At 41.8% G+C, this 16,905-nt stretch overlaps 2 protein-coding genes across 2 annotated transcripts in view; both read right to left on the bottom strand.

Annotated features, from left to right (window-relative positions):
- Window positions 1-16,905, bottom strand: part of LOC309567927 (interferon-inducible GTPase 5-like) — a 114,944-nt gene that overhangs the window by 88,688 nt on the left and 9,351 nt on the right. The window lies entirely within an intron of this gene.
- LOC309568972 (uncharacterized protein) overlaps window positions 1-16,905 on the bottom strand; it is a gene marked incomplete at its 3' end in the record, with an annotated part of 94,615 nt that overhangs the window by 39,830 nt on the left and 37,880 nt on the right. Inside the window, exon 4 of the mRNA XM_082274736.1 lies at window positions 16,788-16,853. Within this exon, the coding sequence (XP_082130862.1) occupies window positions 16,788-16,853 (66 nt within the window). The remainder of the gene's footprint in view (window positions 1-16,787; window positions 16,854-16,905) is intronic.

The raw sequence follows: 16,905 nt of genomic DNA on the forward strand, positions 1-16,905 counted from the left end.
ATACACTGGATTTCTTAATAATGATCGAGGATATGGTGGTTCCTCCCGACGCCCTCCTCGTGACTTTGGATGTGGAGGCTCTTTACTCCAGTATCCCTCACGAGCAGGGCGTCGGGATGATACGCACCTTCCTACATGAACAAGATCACCGTACATGGCCTTTTTATGATTTTCTTTTGGAACTGTTGTTGTTCATTTTGAAGCACAATTGGTTTACGTTTAATGGGTCCCACTACCTCCAGGTGCAAGGCGTGGCCATGGGCACCTGCTGTGCCCCGGCCTACGCCAACTTGTACCTGGGGGGGTGGGAATGACACATTACATCTGATGAAACACTATCACGTTTTTTCCCATATGTAGCAGTATGGCTTTGTTTTATCGACGACATTTTTATAGTTTGGACGGGTCCTAAACAGGTGTTGGACGAATTCATTGTGCTGTTGAATATCAACGGTTTCCACTTGAAATTAACATGCACTATCAATGAGTTGAAAGTGAATTTCCTTGACTTGACGGTAACCCAACAAGTGGACGTCTAACCACCAATCTGTATCGTAAGGAGACTGCTGGGAATGTGATACTGCATGTGTCCAGAGCCCATCCATCGGCGCTGATAAGCAGTATGCCATAGGCCCAATATGTCCGCCTGGGGGCGGAACTGTACCTCCGATAGTGACTTCAAAATACAGGCGGATCTTCTTCGTAAACGCTTGCTAGCTCGGGGATATAGTAAACGGCTACTATGCAGGGCCTTCAATAGGGCCTTCTCCCAAAATAGGAATAATCTTCTATTCAAAACTAAACCAGCAACAACACACTCCACAGTCAAATTCATCACAAAATACTCTAGTCATGAAAACATTTTAAGAAACATTCTCGAACAACATTGACACCTTCTACGTGACGACCCCATTATAAAAAAACATATATGGGAACACCCACAGATTGTTTTCAAACGAACTAGGTCTTTGAGAGATCAGTTAACAGCAAGCCACTACCAACCAATTAAAAATAACAAACCAACTGTTCGGGGGACCTATAAATGTCACAAATGTGCTTTATGCCCATGGGTGGAAGAAGGGTCACGATACATACTCCCCAACGGGGAGACCTTAACCCCAAAATTTCGAGCCGACTGTGGTACTCGTGGAATAGTCTACCTCATGTACTGTGCCTGTGGTATGTTCTACGTGAGCAAGACTATACGAGAACTACGTCAAAGAATCAATGATCATGTATATGTGTCGGCAGGGGGAAAGATGATCACACCCGTAAGCAGACATTTAGATCTGTATCATAAATTCAACCCCAAAAAAGCAAGATTTTTTGTGTTAGAAACTATCCCCCAGGATCCACGAGGTGGCAATTGGGATAAAAGGATTCTATAGAGAGAAACACTCTGGATAGAACGCCTCAAAGCTACCCGCAAACCTGGTTTAAATGAAACTCAATCGTATCGATCGTTTCTCTAAAGAGTGAACGATCTATGTTTACGTATACATAAATGTTTCAGATAAATTTCAATACATAGGGATAATGTTTACAATAGCTATGATCTTGGAGGTCTTGTCTGCTCGCTTCTAGTGTGATCGTCTTTCCCTCCTCCCAGAACACAATGCATGATCATCTTAGATCAAAATGTCCAAAAGCACAGGTATTACTCCATTCTAGACCTAGGACCATATGGAAATAGGAATCCTAAACTGACATCTTCAAATCTTTGCTGTTTAAGGAAATATGCTGCAATAAGAGGCCGTGACTCTGTTAGGGAATTCGATGAGGGATATTTCCAAATAATGCACGAAATGCATGATTCCTTTGAAAGGTAATGACTACATTTTGTAGGACATACCATATTATTGCAATTACGTTGTTATTAATGATATAGCATACACGAATATTGATCATTACAAATAATGGGATTACTTAAACAACTGTAACACGGTTCATACCAATGTATATACAGTATTAGCATTATATGCTAATCAATGTTGTCATTTAGAATTGTTCTAGTCATCATATGTGTAGTGTTAATCTATCATGCTGTTCAGTCCGGGACCTCTGGAGGCGCTATGGAGCGGGGTGAGTGTCGGCCACCATTGTTGATATATGTGCGGCCAGATATGCCACAGGTCGGTCCCGCCCCTTCCGGGGACATTTCCTGTGGCACTCGGGTGTGATATATGGGCAGTTCTTGCCTATTATGTCCACTCGCCCCCATGAACATTGACGGCTGACCGATGACGGGCATCCGCCCGACGGCACAGCGTCATATCCGGGGGAGTGGCCGGGGCGGTGACGTCATTGACGAACCGCCCGGGATACACGGCATTTAAGGGCGCGGTGTACATGCCCTGGTATGGCGGCGGTTCCCCATCCGGGGAGGAAACACTTGTTTGTGAACAGGAGCTCAACGTAGAGTAAGTGCTTATGTCCTCTTCCCTGCTACTTTGGCTTTTAAATAATCTATCCAGTTCCTCTTACTCTATCATATACTTTATTATTTCTACAGAATACAAACTGCTGGGTCTTATTGGCTGTGATTACAAACACAGCAGGTACTCAGCTCTATGGCTACTGGTAAGCCGACTTGTAAATTGCCCTAGTGTTCATATGCTGCATGCTGTTCCCCAGGTGTTTTCTATTGAATCTCTTGTTGCACTACCTCCTGCTTTAGTGAACGTGGATGTCTGGGTTACACAATTTGCTCCAGCATTACTATCTATATGCCTTAAGGAATACATATAACAAAAAAATAAAAATACTGCACCAGCGAAAATACCATAGAATGCTTAGTAGACTGGCAATATCGTACCACAACTTTTGTGGAGGTTACATACTTTTTAAGCTGATTGGCCTTTGAGCAAGTGATCTCGAGGCTTGGGCTGAGATATGTGCACCCTTGATATCCACCTATTCACCCACACACACTCTCGGGGTACTGTGTGAATCCTTCCTTCACATCTACTTTGTAACACGGTGTGCGACTTAAGGTCAACCTTTTGGGTATACTATATATTCTTTGACATTTGGTGTGCATCACCATGTAGCTTACTAGTCCACTAACACTAGGTGTTTTATTCACCTAATTACTATACCTTTATATCTTGTTTAGATACTGATTAAAATCAGATCACCCCTATCGGTTTGCAAAATAACCATTAACTATTAAACGAGTCTCCTGTAAACTCACAACAATCCTCCTCGTCACATACCAAGAATGCTGAGACTTTGTCTCATCATATAATATACAGGTACGTATATTAAATAAATGGATTATAAATATGTACTATTAAACAATTTAATTTACGGTATGGATCCCCACATATAATCACAGGCAGGTTGCCTTACCGTGTCTCCTCTAGCCTGCTTCGGCCCCGGATGTGAACAGATATAAAATGATAGAATGTCTTATGTGTTGAGATATAGAGAAAGAATGTGTAATATAGTATACAGTCTTTTGCATATGTTAATAATGTCAATAATATGTTTGCACAATATCCATGTTCTATTGTATGCTGTATATATATATTTTTCTAAAACAAACTTATATATTACACAGAAAAGTCTAGTAATAGCTCCAGACGAAGCTTTCTGAAGCAAAGCGAAACATGTTTAGCAAAATACTAAACTTATTATAGTGAACATCTGAACACGACATCAGTTGACCCGGTTGGCCGGCACCTCATGCTTTCGGGTTTCCGTCAGCAGGAATCTCCTGATGTGAAGTATAATGTTTTGATTGATTGAACTGCCAACATATTCTATGTATTACTCTGTATGAGATTTGTGATTCCATCTATTTTGAACCGTCTATGCATTATTATATGGACCCTTTATAGGTCCCTTTTCTTATCCAACACATGTATGTATGTATGTATGTATGTATGATTTCTTTGATTTTAATTGAATTTAAAATAAAAAATTAATTTTATAGTCATCGTGTGCCCGAAATCCTTGTCTTCCCAATCCTTCCATTTTGAATGACTTTTGTGGACATTGACCAAGCGATTTCTGTGCAACTGCAGCCGATATCTAACTGTCCCTAAAGCAACCACAGGATACCTGGCCCTCATGTTAAAGAGACTGTAATAGACCCTAAAACGACATTGGAGCATTTTAAATGACTTTTGTGGACATTGACAAAGCGTTTTTTGTGCGACTGCAGCCGATATCAAACTGTCCCTAAAGCAACCACAGGATACCTCTCCCTAAGCTCAAAAGATACTAGACCTATACCGAAATACCAGCCCTGAGAAGGACTTTTGTGGACATTGACAGAGCGATGTGTGACTGCAGCCGATCTCTAACTGCCCTTAAAGCAACCACAGGATACCTGTCCCTAACCTGAAAAGAGACTGTGCCTATACCGAAATACCAGCCCTGGAAAGGACTTTTGTGCATCTTCACAGCGCCCTATGTGTCTAGCAAACTCTCCCTAATGAGCACAGCAGACCTCTCCCTACACTGGCAGAAAATGGAATGGGAAATGGATACCAGATCAGGTCTATTTATCGGGTAGGGGGACTGTCCATGTGCTGGAATGTTTCAATTGGCTGTCCCGTTCCACCTGACGGCTGTGTCATGGGTCAAAGTTCTCCCCAATGTAAGCAAATATGGCCGCCGCGAACGACGCCATGTGTCCGAAAATTTGGCGGGTAACGAAAAAGCAAAGTTCGTTGCGAACCGACCGCCGGGCGAACCGCAAGGCCATCTCTAGCTGTCATATGTTGCCAAACTTCCCCATCCAACTGCCTCCCCACGAAGCTGAGGTTTATCACGAGAGATGATAGAGGAATAAAGAAGTGATATGACCCCCGGCGAGTGAGATCTTGCCCTGCAAAGGCTCTCAAAGGGCGTTAATGTGTAGGGTAAAGGCTTGGATTTGATGAGTTGTTGGAGAAAATGTCGGAGTTGAAGATATCTGTAGTGTTCATGTAGAGGAATATCATGGGAGGATCCAAGAGATTCAAAGGGGAGTATTTTAGTAGGAGTAAATAGCGAATGGATATCCACAAAACCATGATCAGTCCACCAAGAAAATTGCTGAGGGTTTGCATAACCAGGCTGAAGCATGGGGCAAGGTATAAGGCCTAGCAGTGGCAGATGGGGGGAAAATAGGGTTGGCCGAAAATTTGAGTCCCACAAACGAAGGGAATGAGTCAAGCACGGTCGTATGTTTGTCGGACAGTATTTTGGAGGGAGCCAAGGTATGGAGGAAAGTGCCTGGCTCAATGTAGATATCAACGATAATGCAAAAAGTAGTCACTGCCTTCACCTACAACTGGTCTTAATGGTAAGGATCACTGGAAGGGAAGACGCAGATCAAAAAAAAATGAAGAGATTTCCAGTCACAACTTACCAACCAGCCAGCGACCAACCGAATTAACCTGTCTAACAGTATGCGTTAAAAACAGGGGTTTCGTTGCACACATTTGCAAATACATACGTAAGCTGTAGGCCACGGCAAGGCACCCTGATATCTGCAGTCCCTAACTCTACAATTTAAAGAGTCTCTACAATGAGAGCACATGCATTTAATGGGATAGATGGAGGACAGGTGACTAGAGGGAGCCCACCCCTACTTAAAGGCACAGGGTCACACTGAACACCCAGCACATCGCACAATGGCAGCAAAGGTGTCAGTGCGTTGCCTGGCTCAATGTAGATATCAACGATAATGCAAAAAGTAGTCACTGCCTCCACCTATAACTGGTCTTAATGGTAAGGAGCACTGGAAGGGCGGACACAGATCAAAAAAAAACGAAGAGATTTCCAGTCACAACTTACCAACCAGCCAGCGACCAACCAAATTGACCTGTCTAACAGTATGCGTTAAAAACAGGGGTTTGGTTGCACACATTTGCAAATACATGTACATGCGTAAGCTGCAGGCCACGACAAGGCACCCTGATATCTGCAGATATCAGGGTGCCTTGCCGTGGCCTGCAGCTTACGCATGTATTTGCAAATGTGTGCAACCAAACCCCTGTTTTTAACGCATACTGTTAGACAGGTCAATTCAGTTGATCGCTGGCTGGTTGGTAAGTTGTGACTGGAAATCTCTTCGTTTTGTTTTGATATGGAGGAAAGAGGGACCGGGTGGGAATCTACTAAAATCGATCGTGGCCCATAGTGGCATCTGAAAAATGTCATGCAGATGTGATAGTGGGGCTATAGATGCCGGAAACAGATAATATGTTTTTCTTTTGGCTAAAAAGAAAAAGCCAAAGCTCAAAAATGCTTTAAAAACTCTGTACAAAAAGAACAAAACCCCTTAAAAAATGCTCAGGTATGAATGCAATCTAATACATTATAGAATTTGAAGGTTTAGACCCTTCGAACAAGGTTATTTACTATTATTTGTACCCTGTAGGATTTTTATTGCTTTCTAGTTGTGTCGGTATAGTACTGATTATGTGCTTAATATTGTTATTATGTGCTTTAATTATAAGTGTATTATTTGTGCTTGTATCAGTACAGTACATACAGTACATTGTCTCTGTAGACATTTTTCTGGTTGTTATTGAATTAATTTGGCTGTGATTTACCAGTTTATTAACCACTTGCCGACCGCCCGCCGCAGATATTCTGCGGCAGGCTGGCTCAGCTGCCATATGGGTACGTCGGTTCGCAGAAGCACTCCGGGGACCCCTAGGAAGCGAGGATGCCGATCCATGGGGCCAGTGGCCGATATTGCCACCAGGCACCCGCGATCGATCCCCGCTGGAAGAACACAACGGTCTGCTGTTGTAAACACAGCAGACCGTTGTTCTCTCTGAAATGATCACAGAACGCCTGTGATCCTTCTATTTAGGATCACAGAGCTCCTGTGATACTCCATTTAGGATCACAGGTCTCTGTGTTCATTTCACAAGTTCCTCCCCCATACAGTTAGAAAACACTCCCTAGGCTCACACTTAACCCTTTGATCACCCCTGGGTTAACTCTTTCCCTGCCAGTGTCATTATTACAGTAACATGTTTTTAGCACTTATTACTGTAGTAATGTCACTGGTCCCCCAAAAAGGGTCAAAAATACCAGTTAGGGGTCCCATCTGTCCACCGCAATGTCACAGTCCTGCTAAAAATTGCAGATCACCGGCATTACTAGTAAAAAAAAAATGACATAAATCTTTCCCCTAGTTTGCAGACACGGTAATTTTTGTGCAAACCAATCAAAATAGGCTTATTCGGTTTTTGTTTTGTTTTACCAAAAATACCAAAAAATGTGTAGCAGAATACAAATTGGCCTGAAGAAATGAAAAATTTAGATTTTTTCATTTTTTTTGGGGGGGGGGGGGGGGAGGACGGACATTATATATAGCAGAAGTTGAAAAATATATTTTTTTTCTCAGAATTGTTGCTATTTTTCTGTTTATAGCGCAAAAAAATAAAAAAATAAATCGCACAGGTGATCAAATACCACCAAAATAAAGCTCTATTTGTGGGAAAAAAGGACATCAATTTTATTAGGTACAGCATCGCATGACTGCGCAAATGTCAGTTAAATTAACGCAGTACAGAATCGCAAAAAATGGCCTTGTTATTAAGGGGGGCAAATCATTCCATCCAGAAGTGGTTAAAATATGGTCACGATTTTGCTACTATGTGTTATATTAATAAGAGATAGATGACCTCGCGCTTATGGTAAAAAAATTATAAATGTGATAATATGCAATTGTAGCTGCTGCTAAAAAATAAAGTGCTAGTGCCTTTAAAGCGATATGTGAACAAAGTTACTCAGCGCTGCCACCTTTGTGATAATTTCCCAAATAAATTCATATATTCACAGCTGTGCAAATAGAATATGTGCAAAATTAGCAATATTAATCCAATTATCAACAACAATCAATAAATTATGCAAATCAAGTCCTTTGTGCAATAGTGAATAAAGATATGCTCAATAAACAAATAAATAGTCCTTAAGTGCATATAACAAAAGTGCTGCTGTGCTCCACTTGCTTAAATAAAGTGCTGGTGCTCCGCAATAGTGAATAAAGATATGCTCAATAAACAAATAAATAGTCCTTAAGTGCATATAACAAAAGTGCTGCTGTGCTCCACTTGCTTAAATAAAGTGCTGGTGCTCCCCCTTGTGGTTCCCTACTTACCACAGGCAAATAAATATCAGGCGTTGAATTGCAGATAATCTCTTGATGTATGTCCAGAGATCCTTAGATAAGCAGCCTTTTCAATATCAATTGTTGGGAGAAATCCTTTATAGTATTTGCTCATGGATCCAGAGTGCACTCATAAAGATACAAAGTCATCCATGGTGAAGTACATAATGATAGTATGTTTATTGAATGAAAGAAACCTACTTACAAACATTTAGTTAAAAAATGGCAATGCACGGCGCGGTGGTTAGCTGCTCTCGCAGCGTGCGCTCCACCTGCCGGAAATGACATCGTTCCTGACGCAAGACGCTTCAGCCAATCGCTAGACGCGTTTCGCCCTCCTCCCAGGGCGTCATCTGTAGCTGGCATACTAAGCGTCTAAGGAAGATTTATACATGCGAGTCGCTCCTCCCATTCATCCTGCTTAATTTGGCGCCGGGACTTTATATTAGTACCACTTTGTATTAATATATAAAGTCATATCCACATGCATGTGCGGGTCATATACTATCTAAAAGGGACATTAATCATGTTCAATTAACCAAATCTAAAAAATTACATATTGTACTGCGCAGTGAGTCACAGTGCCTTCTAGTGGATTCTACAGAAATTACTTTTGGAGGAATGACTTGCATTTGATAACATACAGTGAACTAGTATATCCTGTATAATAAAGTCCAAGTGTCTCTGCGTCCAGTCCCTGTGTACATGGGATTGCGCTACTGCGCATTTGTGCCCCACGGACAGCCGTTGGGACCTGAAGCACAGACTTCACGTGGCCAGACGCCTTCACCCCGCCCTACTTCAGTCTGTTAGGGCAGGACTTCCCAAACTGTGGGTCACGACCCAGTGGGTCGCGAGCCGCATCTGAGTGGGTGGCGTATATTAGAAAATAATAAATACGTCATGGCACTTCAGCATGTGATCAGCTCTGCAGTTCTGTGGGTAATTTGCATAAACCACTCCCACCTACCAATCAGACAGTAGAAGTTATCTGCTCAGCAGCACACGTAGTCGCGAGCCGCATCTGAGTGGGTGGCGTATATTAGAAAATAATAAATACGGCATGGCACTTCAGCATGTGATCAGCTCTGCAGTTCTGTGGGTAATTTGCATAAACCACTCCCACCTACCAATCAGACAGTAGAAGTTATCTGCTCAGCAGCACACGTAGACTCTGTGTACACCATTGGGGTTACATAGCAGATAAGTAGAGAGAGAGAGAGAGTAGGAGGCGTCTCATTACTCTGTGAAGCTGACATTTTGTACTGTGTTTTATGATTGGACTGTATTGTTATGCGGCGTATAGAAGTACAGGGTATAATGTACTCAGATTAAGTATTTGTTTTGATATATTTTACATAAAAATAAAGTATATTAAAAAAAACTGTTTCTAGATGGGATATAAATCTGGATAAATATAAATCAGAATACTCAAATGATCTATGCCTTAAAACAGAACTTCCCAAACTGTGGGTCGCCCTTACCATGACCTGTGCCATGCCTATACCATCTCCTGAACCATGACCTGTGACATGCCTGTACCATGACCTGTGACATGCCTGTACCATGACTTGTGCCATGCCTATACCATCATCTGTGCCATGCCTGTACCATCACCTGTGCCATAGCCTGTGCCATGCCCTTATCATGACCTGTGCCATGCCTATACCATCTCCTATATCATGACCTGTGACAGGCCAGTTCCATGACCTGTGCCATCACCTGTGCCATGCCTGTACCATCACCTGTGCCATGAACTGTGCCTTGCTCTTACCATGACCTGTGCCATGCTTATGCCATCTCCTGTACCATGACCTGTGCCATGCCTATACCATCACCTGTGCCATGCCTATACCATCATCTGTGCCATGCCTGTACCATCACCTGTGCCATGGCCTGTGCCATGCCTTTACCATGACCTGTGCCATGCCTAAACCATCTCCTGTACCATGACCTGTGACATGCCTGTACCATGCCTGTACCATGACCTGTGCCATGCCTGTACCATGACCTGTGCCATTCCTGTACATTCACCTGTGCCATGCCTATACCATCATCTGTGCCATGCCTGTACCATCACCTGTGCCATGCCTATACCATCTCCTGTACCATGACCTGTGACATGCCTGTACCATGACCTGTGACATGCCTGTACCATGACCTGTGACATGCCTATACCATCATCTGTGCCATGCCTGTGCCATGCCTGTACCATCACCTGTGCCATGACCTGTACCATGCCCTTATCATGACCTGTGCCATGCCTATACCATCTCCTATATCATGACCTGTGACAGGCCTGTACCATGACCTGTGCCATGACCTGTGCCATGCCTGTACCATCACCTGTGCCATGAACTGTGCCTTGCTCTTACCATGACCTGTGCCATGCTTATGCCATCTCCTGTACCATGACCTGTGCCATGCCTATACCATCACCTGTGCCATGCCTATACCATCATCTGTGCCATGCCTGTACCATCACCTGTGCCATGGCCTGTGCCATGCCTTTACCATGACCTGTGCCATGCCTAAACCATCTCCTGTACCATGACCTGTGACATGCCTGTACCATGCCTGTACCATGACCTGTGCCATGCCTGTACATTCACCTGTGCCATGCCTATACCATCATCTGTGCCATGCCTGTACCATCACCTGTGCCATGCCTATACCATCTCCTGTACCATGACCTGTGACATGCCTGTACCATGACCTGTGACATGCCTATACCATTATCTGTGCCATGCCTGTGCCATGCCTGTACCATCCATCACCTGTGCCATGACCTGTACCATGCCCTTACCATGACCTGTGCCATGCCTATACCATCTCCTGTACCGTGACCTGTGACATGCCTGTACCATTTTTTTTGATTAACCATAAGTATTCCTGCTGAGTCAAGTCATCTGCAAAGACATAAACAGGTAAGCTCCTGTTGTTTCTTAACAATGTTGTTTCTTAACAACACATATTTAGTTATATATTAATTAAGTGTATTCAATAATAAATTGAAAAGTAGTAAATTGATATTTTTAATTCAACATCCCCCTCCCTTTAAAATATGCAATATTATTATTATTATTTGCATTTATATAGCGCCAATAAATTCTCTAGCGCTTTACAATATTCAATTACAAGCAAGTGGGTCCCGAAAAAAATCTGTATTCATAAGTGGGTCTCGGCCCAAAAAAGTTTGGGAAGCCCTGTGTTAGGGCATGAGCTGAGCCTGCCTCCCCCCGTAATGCCCCGCCCAGTCTGCCTGCGCTGCTCTCTGGGAGGTGTAGTCCCGGCGCCTCGCTCCCCGGGGAGAAACCAGCGGTGTCGGGAACTACAACTCCCAGAGTTCTCCCCGCGGGCCGCTCAGCCAGTCTGTGTGTGTGAGAGAGAGAGTGTTGAGGTGGGGGGTCGGAAGGTAGGCGGTGCTGAGTGTCAACATGGCGGCCGGGAGACAGACAAAGACAAAATATGTGAAAAATATTAAAAATATTAAAAATCGCTAATGAAACAATTAATGTCTATCTCCACGTTTAATCCTCTAGGTGTCATACTACCAAGTCTATGTATCCACCTGGTTTCATTTTGTGAGATGGATCTTTTCATATTGGTGCCTCTCCAGTGTTTTTCAATTTTATCTATACCACAAAATTTTAATTTACTGGGTCTTTGTTGTGATGGAGACTAAAGTGATTAGATAAGCTGTGATTTCTAAAGCCTTTTTTGATATTATTAATGTGTTTTCTTATTCTTATCTTTAACTCCCTAGTGGTCCTACCAATATATTGGAGACCACACTCGCATTCCAACAGGTAAGTTACGTGCGTACTATTACAGGTGATAAACTTGTCAATTTCATATTGTCGCTTAGTAGTGGTCGATCGAAAATGTGTTACCTTTTTCGTTTTGTTGTTGGTCTTACAGGTGCTACATGTAAGGCACCTCCCACATCTAAAGAAGCCTTTTTGGTCCAAAAATGGCGGCACCAGATGCAACGTCAACATGCCCCCATCCGTGCCGGCCTCTTTCATACCATTCTGTTGTGAAAACGCGGGACACCGCAGTCGGACCTTCAGCCATGTTTTTGAGATGTGCCTGTATTTGCCTGATGTCTTGTAAGTAGCTTTTTAATAAACTTTGCCTGGATTTTTATGGGATTACGCTATGGTCTTTTTGTCTTACTTTCCATATATACCTGTATCCATCTGACTATTCGGATTCACTGTGTGAATTGGACCCTTCTGAGTACTGTGTCCCTGATGAGATTGGAGTCTATCTGTTTACCCAAAGCCCGTGAGGCCACTTCATTAATTTGATTGGCCATGTTGCTCTGGTAAGCTGCCTCCCATTATTACTGTCCCTGTGGTGGTCCCCATCACTTCCCTGTGGTGGTCCCAAGAAGAATTTCACAATTTTTCTTGGAATTAAGCCTTTGTTTTTCTTTGAACTTGATTTTCACCCTCACTGTTTATGGGACTCTTTTACACACTTTGTATTGTCATTCAATTTTTTATATTCATTATCTATATCACTGGTCCCCAACCCTGGTCCTCGGGGCCCACTAACAGGCCAGATTTTAAGTATTACCTTGGGGAGATGCAGACTAGAATACTGCAATCACTAAGCAGCAAATGAGATCACCTGTGATGTAATTTAGTTATCTCGCAAACCTGGCCTGTTAGTGGGCCCTGAGGACTGGAGTTGAGGACCACTGATCTATATTATATATGGTAATTATTCCTTTGTTTTGCATTTATATTAGTGCTGCACTATTTTTTATTTATATACTTCGGATCACTGTCTGTTGGTCTAGTGCCAGCAGCTTTTTTTTCACTGGTTTATCACTTTCATATCCTTAGCGCAGAAATTCCTTCATTTTTATATTGTCCAAAAATGTTACCATTTTGGTAGGAAGGTCAGGGGCATTTTTACCAATTTTGTTTTTCAGAATAGGTGGTCTTCTATAAATTGGGGCTTGTTTGGAAGAATATTTTTATAGACGGGATCCCTCATTAGAATGGGCCAATGGGTTTTGATGATATTTTCAAGTTTTTTGTATTGTTGATGGCCACTATTAATGTGAATAAAACTATTTCTGTCTGTTGTTTTAAAATACGTTTTTGTGGCCATTCGCTCATTATGTTTAAAAATACTTAAATCCAAATAATGTATTTCTGTGCTACTAAAATTGGCCGTGAATGAAATGTCATATTTATTATTATTCATATATTCAATAAAATCAATTAAAGTTTGTTGTGGGCCCTCCCAAACTATTAAAATATCATCGATATACCTTTTAAATGCTTTAAGATGGGGGTGGGGATTTTTAAAAATATACTCTGATTCCCATTTATTCATGAATATGTTACTTAGCCCCCATGGCTACTTGAATGCCAAAAATAGTTATTGCACATTGCCGTTTCTAAAATCTCCAACATAAAATCAATCTGAAGTGAGGGTAATTTCTTATCTTCCTTCAGTGCCCATTCTACTGCCAATAAGGCGTCCTTTTGTTTTATATTTGTGTAGAGTGAATTAACATCTACACTTGCTAAAATTGTATTGTCTGTGACCACTAGTCCTACATAATTTAAAACATCTTTACTATCTTTAAGATAGGATGGGGACTTACGTGCCAATGGCTGGAGAAAGTGGTCCAGATATTCGCCTGTCCTAGAATATAATGACTCAATGCCATTAATTATGGGATGTCCTGGTGGCTTATGTGGGTCCTTATGTATTTTTGGTACCTGATATATCACAGGCATTTTGGGTGCATCAGGTACCAAGTATCTAATTTCTTTTTTATCTAAAAATGTTATTTTTGTGTGCTTTCTTAATATTCTTAATTAATTTGGCTTTCAATTTATTCAGAGGGTCCCCTTTGAGTTTCTCATATGTAACCCTGATGTTAACTAATCGATTAAGTTCATCCATATATTGTTTTTTATCTAATATAACAATGCCCCCCCCCCCTTTGTCCGCAGGTCTAATGACCACATCTTTTTTCTTTTCTAGTAGCTGAATATTTTGTTGTAATTGTTTATTGCCTGGGACCGGGTGTATATATATGTGTTCAATATCCTGTTCCACCATGAGTTTGAAGACATAGAGGCATTGGTTATTTCTAGATTGCGGATTGAACGTGGACTTATTCTTTAAGCCTCTACGTAGAAATAATTCAGGTTCGTCTGCTGTTTTTATTTCATTTCCTGTTTTAGTGGCAAAAAACTTTAAGAACTTCTGTAAATCAATGAATGCTTGAAATGTATTGATGTTTTTTGGCGGTGCAAATTTTAATCCCAAATCAAGAATTTTGAGCTCCTCCTCACTAAAAACTACACTGCTGAGGTTAAATATACCCACTCCTAACTCTCTCTTTTTCTTTTTCCTTTTCCCTCCTCTGCATCCTCTTTTCTTTCTGTGGTATATTGTGTTTGTGGGGGGGGTCCCTGGTGGTATCCCCTGGGTCTCCAATATTAAGGGTTTCCCCTTGGGGGGCCCCAATAGGAGCCTCTCCCTCTGTTGCCTCTCCAGGGGGGTTTTCCTTGTCCCCTGTGCCAAAAATCCCCTCTATATGGGGAGTGATGTTGGTATCCTTGATTATGGTATGGGGGTGGTCCCCTGGGTCGAGGTGATGGGGAATATTGGTTGAGGGGTTCAAATCTATTTTGTGTGGGGACATTATATTGAGGGGAGTCTGAATAGTTTTGGGTATACCTTGTACAATTTTAGCAAGTGTAGATGTTAATTCACTCTACACAAATATAAAACAAAAGGACACCTTATTGGCAGTAGAATGGGCACTGAAGGAAGATAAGAAATTACCCTCAGTTCAGATTGATTTTATGTTGGAGATTTTAGAAACGGCAATGTGCAATAACTATTTTTGGCATTCAAAAAGCTTTTATAAACAAATGAAAGGCCTAGCCATGGGGGCTAAGTATGCCCCTACAGTGGCAAACATATTCATGAATAAATGGGAATCAGAGTATATTTTTAAAAATCCCCACCCCCATCTTAAAGCTTTTAAAAGGTATATCGATGATATTTTAATAGTTTGGGAGGGCCCACAACAAACTTTAATTGATTTTATTGAATATATGAATAATAACAAATATGACATTTCATTCACGGCCAATTTTAGTAGCACAGAACTAAATTATTTGGATTTAAGTATTTTTAAACATAATGAGCGAATGGCCACAAAAACGTATTTTAACCACTTGCCGACCGAGTACGGTAATAGTACTGCGGCAAAGTGGTTCGTTATCGTCTGACGACGTAGCATTAACGTCGTCAGACACTCCCCCTTCTGGGCGGCGCTTGCGCGCCGCCGGAGGCTCGCTCCCGCTGTTTTCATTCACAGCGGGAGTCGGGCCAGGGGAGGAGCAGCGGCGATCGCCGCTGCTCTGCCCCGATCGCCGGGGATCTAGTGTGGAGATCCGCCCGCTGTGTGTAAACACAGCGGGCGGATCTCCATAGTGACAGGGAGTGACAGATCGGACTGTTCAGCATAGCTGGACATCCGATCTGTCCATGACTCACACAGTCACCTCCCTCCCTACACGTCAGTAAGCACCAGGCATACATTAACCCCTCCCTCTCCAATAAAATTAACCCCTTCCCTGCCAGTGTCATATATATAGCACTGATTACTGCAGTAATGTCACTGGTAACCCCAAAAGTGTCAAAAATGTCAGTCAAGGGTCCGATCTGTCCGCCGCAATGTCGCAGTCCCACAAAAAAAATCGCAGATCGCCGCCATTACGCGTTAAAAAAAAAAACACCAAAAATGACAGAAATCTTTCCCTTTGTTAGTAAACGCAATAACTTTTGCGCAAACCAATCAAAATACGCTTATTGTGATTTTTTTTACCAAACATAGGTAGCAGAAAACAAATTGGCCAAAAATTTTTTAAAAAATTGGTTTTTACATCTTTTTTGGGGGGAATTTCATATAAAAAAATGTTAAAAATATTGTTATTTTTTCAAAATAAACGCTCTTTTTTTGTTTATAGCGCAAAAAGTAAAAATCGCACAGGTGATCAAATACCACCAAAAGAAAGCTCTGTTTGTGGGAAAAAAAGGACGTAAATTTGGTTTGGGTACGGCGTCGCACGACCGCGCAATTGTCAGTTGAAGTCGCACAGCGCCGAATCGCAAAAAGTGGCCTGGATGGAAGACAGCAAAATCCTCCGGTGGTAAAGTGGTTAAAACAACAGAAAGAAATAGTTTTATTCCCATTAATAGTGGCCATCATCCTAAGTAGCTATCCGCAGTGCCGAAAGGCCAACTTTTAAGGATAAGAAGAAACTGCCATTCTGACCAGGACTATTTAACACAATCCAATAAGCTCATTGATAGATTTAAACATAAGAGTTATAAACCCGCATTATTAAACCAGATTCAACAAAATGTTATGAATACTAATAGAAATGAATTACTAAAACCTAAAACCAAAGAAAACAAACTCGTACCAATTGGCCTTCTGTACCGAATACAATCAACAATACAAAAAACTTGAAAATATCATCAAAACCCATTGGCCCATTCTAATGAGGGATCCCATCTATAAAAATAATCTTCTAAACAAGCCCCAATTTATTCATAGAAGACCACCTATTCTGAAAGACAAAATTGTTAAAAATGTCCCTGACCTACCTACCAAAATGGTAACATTTTTGGACCAAAAAGACTTCTTTAGATGTGGTAGGTGCCTTACATGTCGCACCTGTAAGACCAACAACAAAACGAAAAAGGTAACACATTTTCAATCGACCACT

Source organism: Pelophylax lessonae, assembly GCF_965119305.1.
Source record: "Pelophylax lessonae genome assembly, chromosome: 12".
NCBI classification, from domain to species: domain Eukaryota; kingdom Metazoa; phylum Chordata; class Amphibia; order Anura; family Ranidae; genus Pelophylax; species Pelophylax lessonae.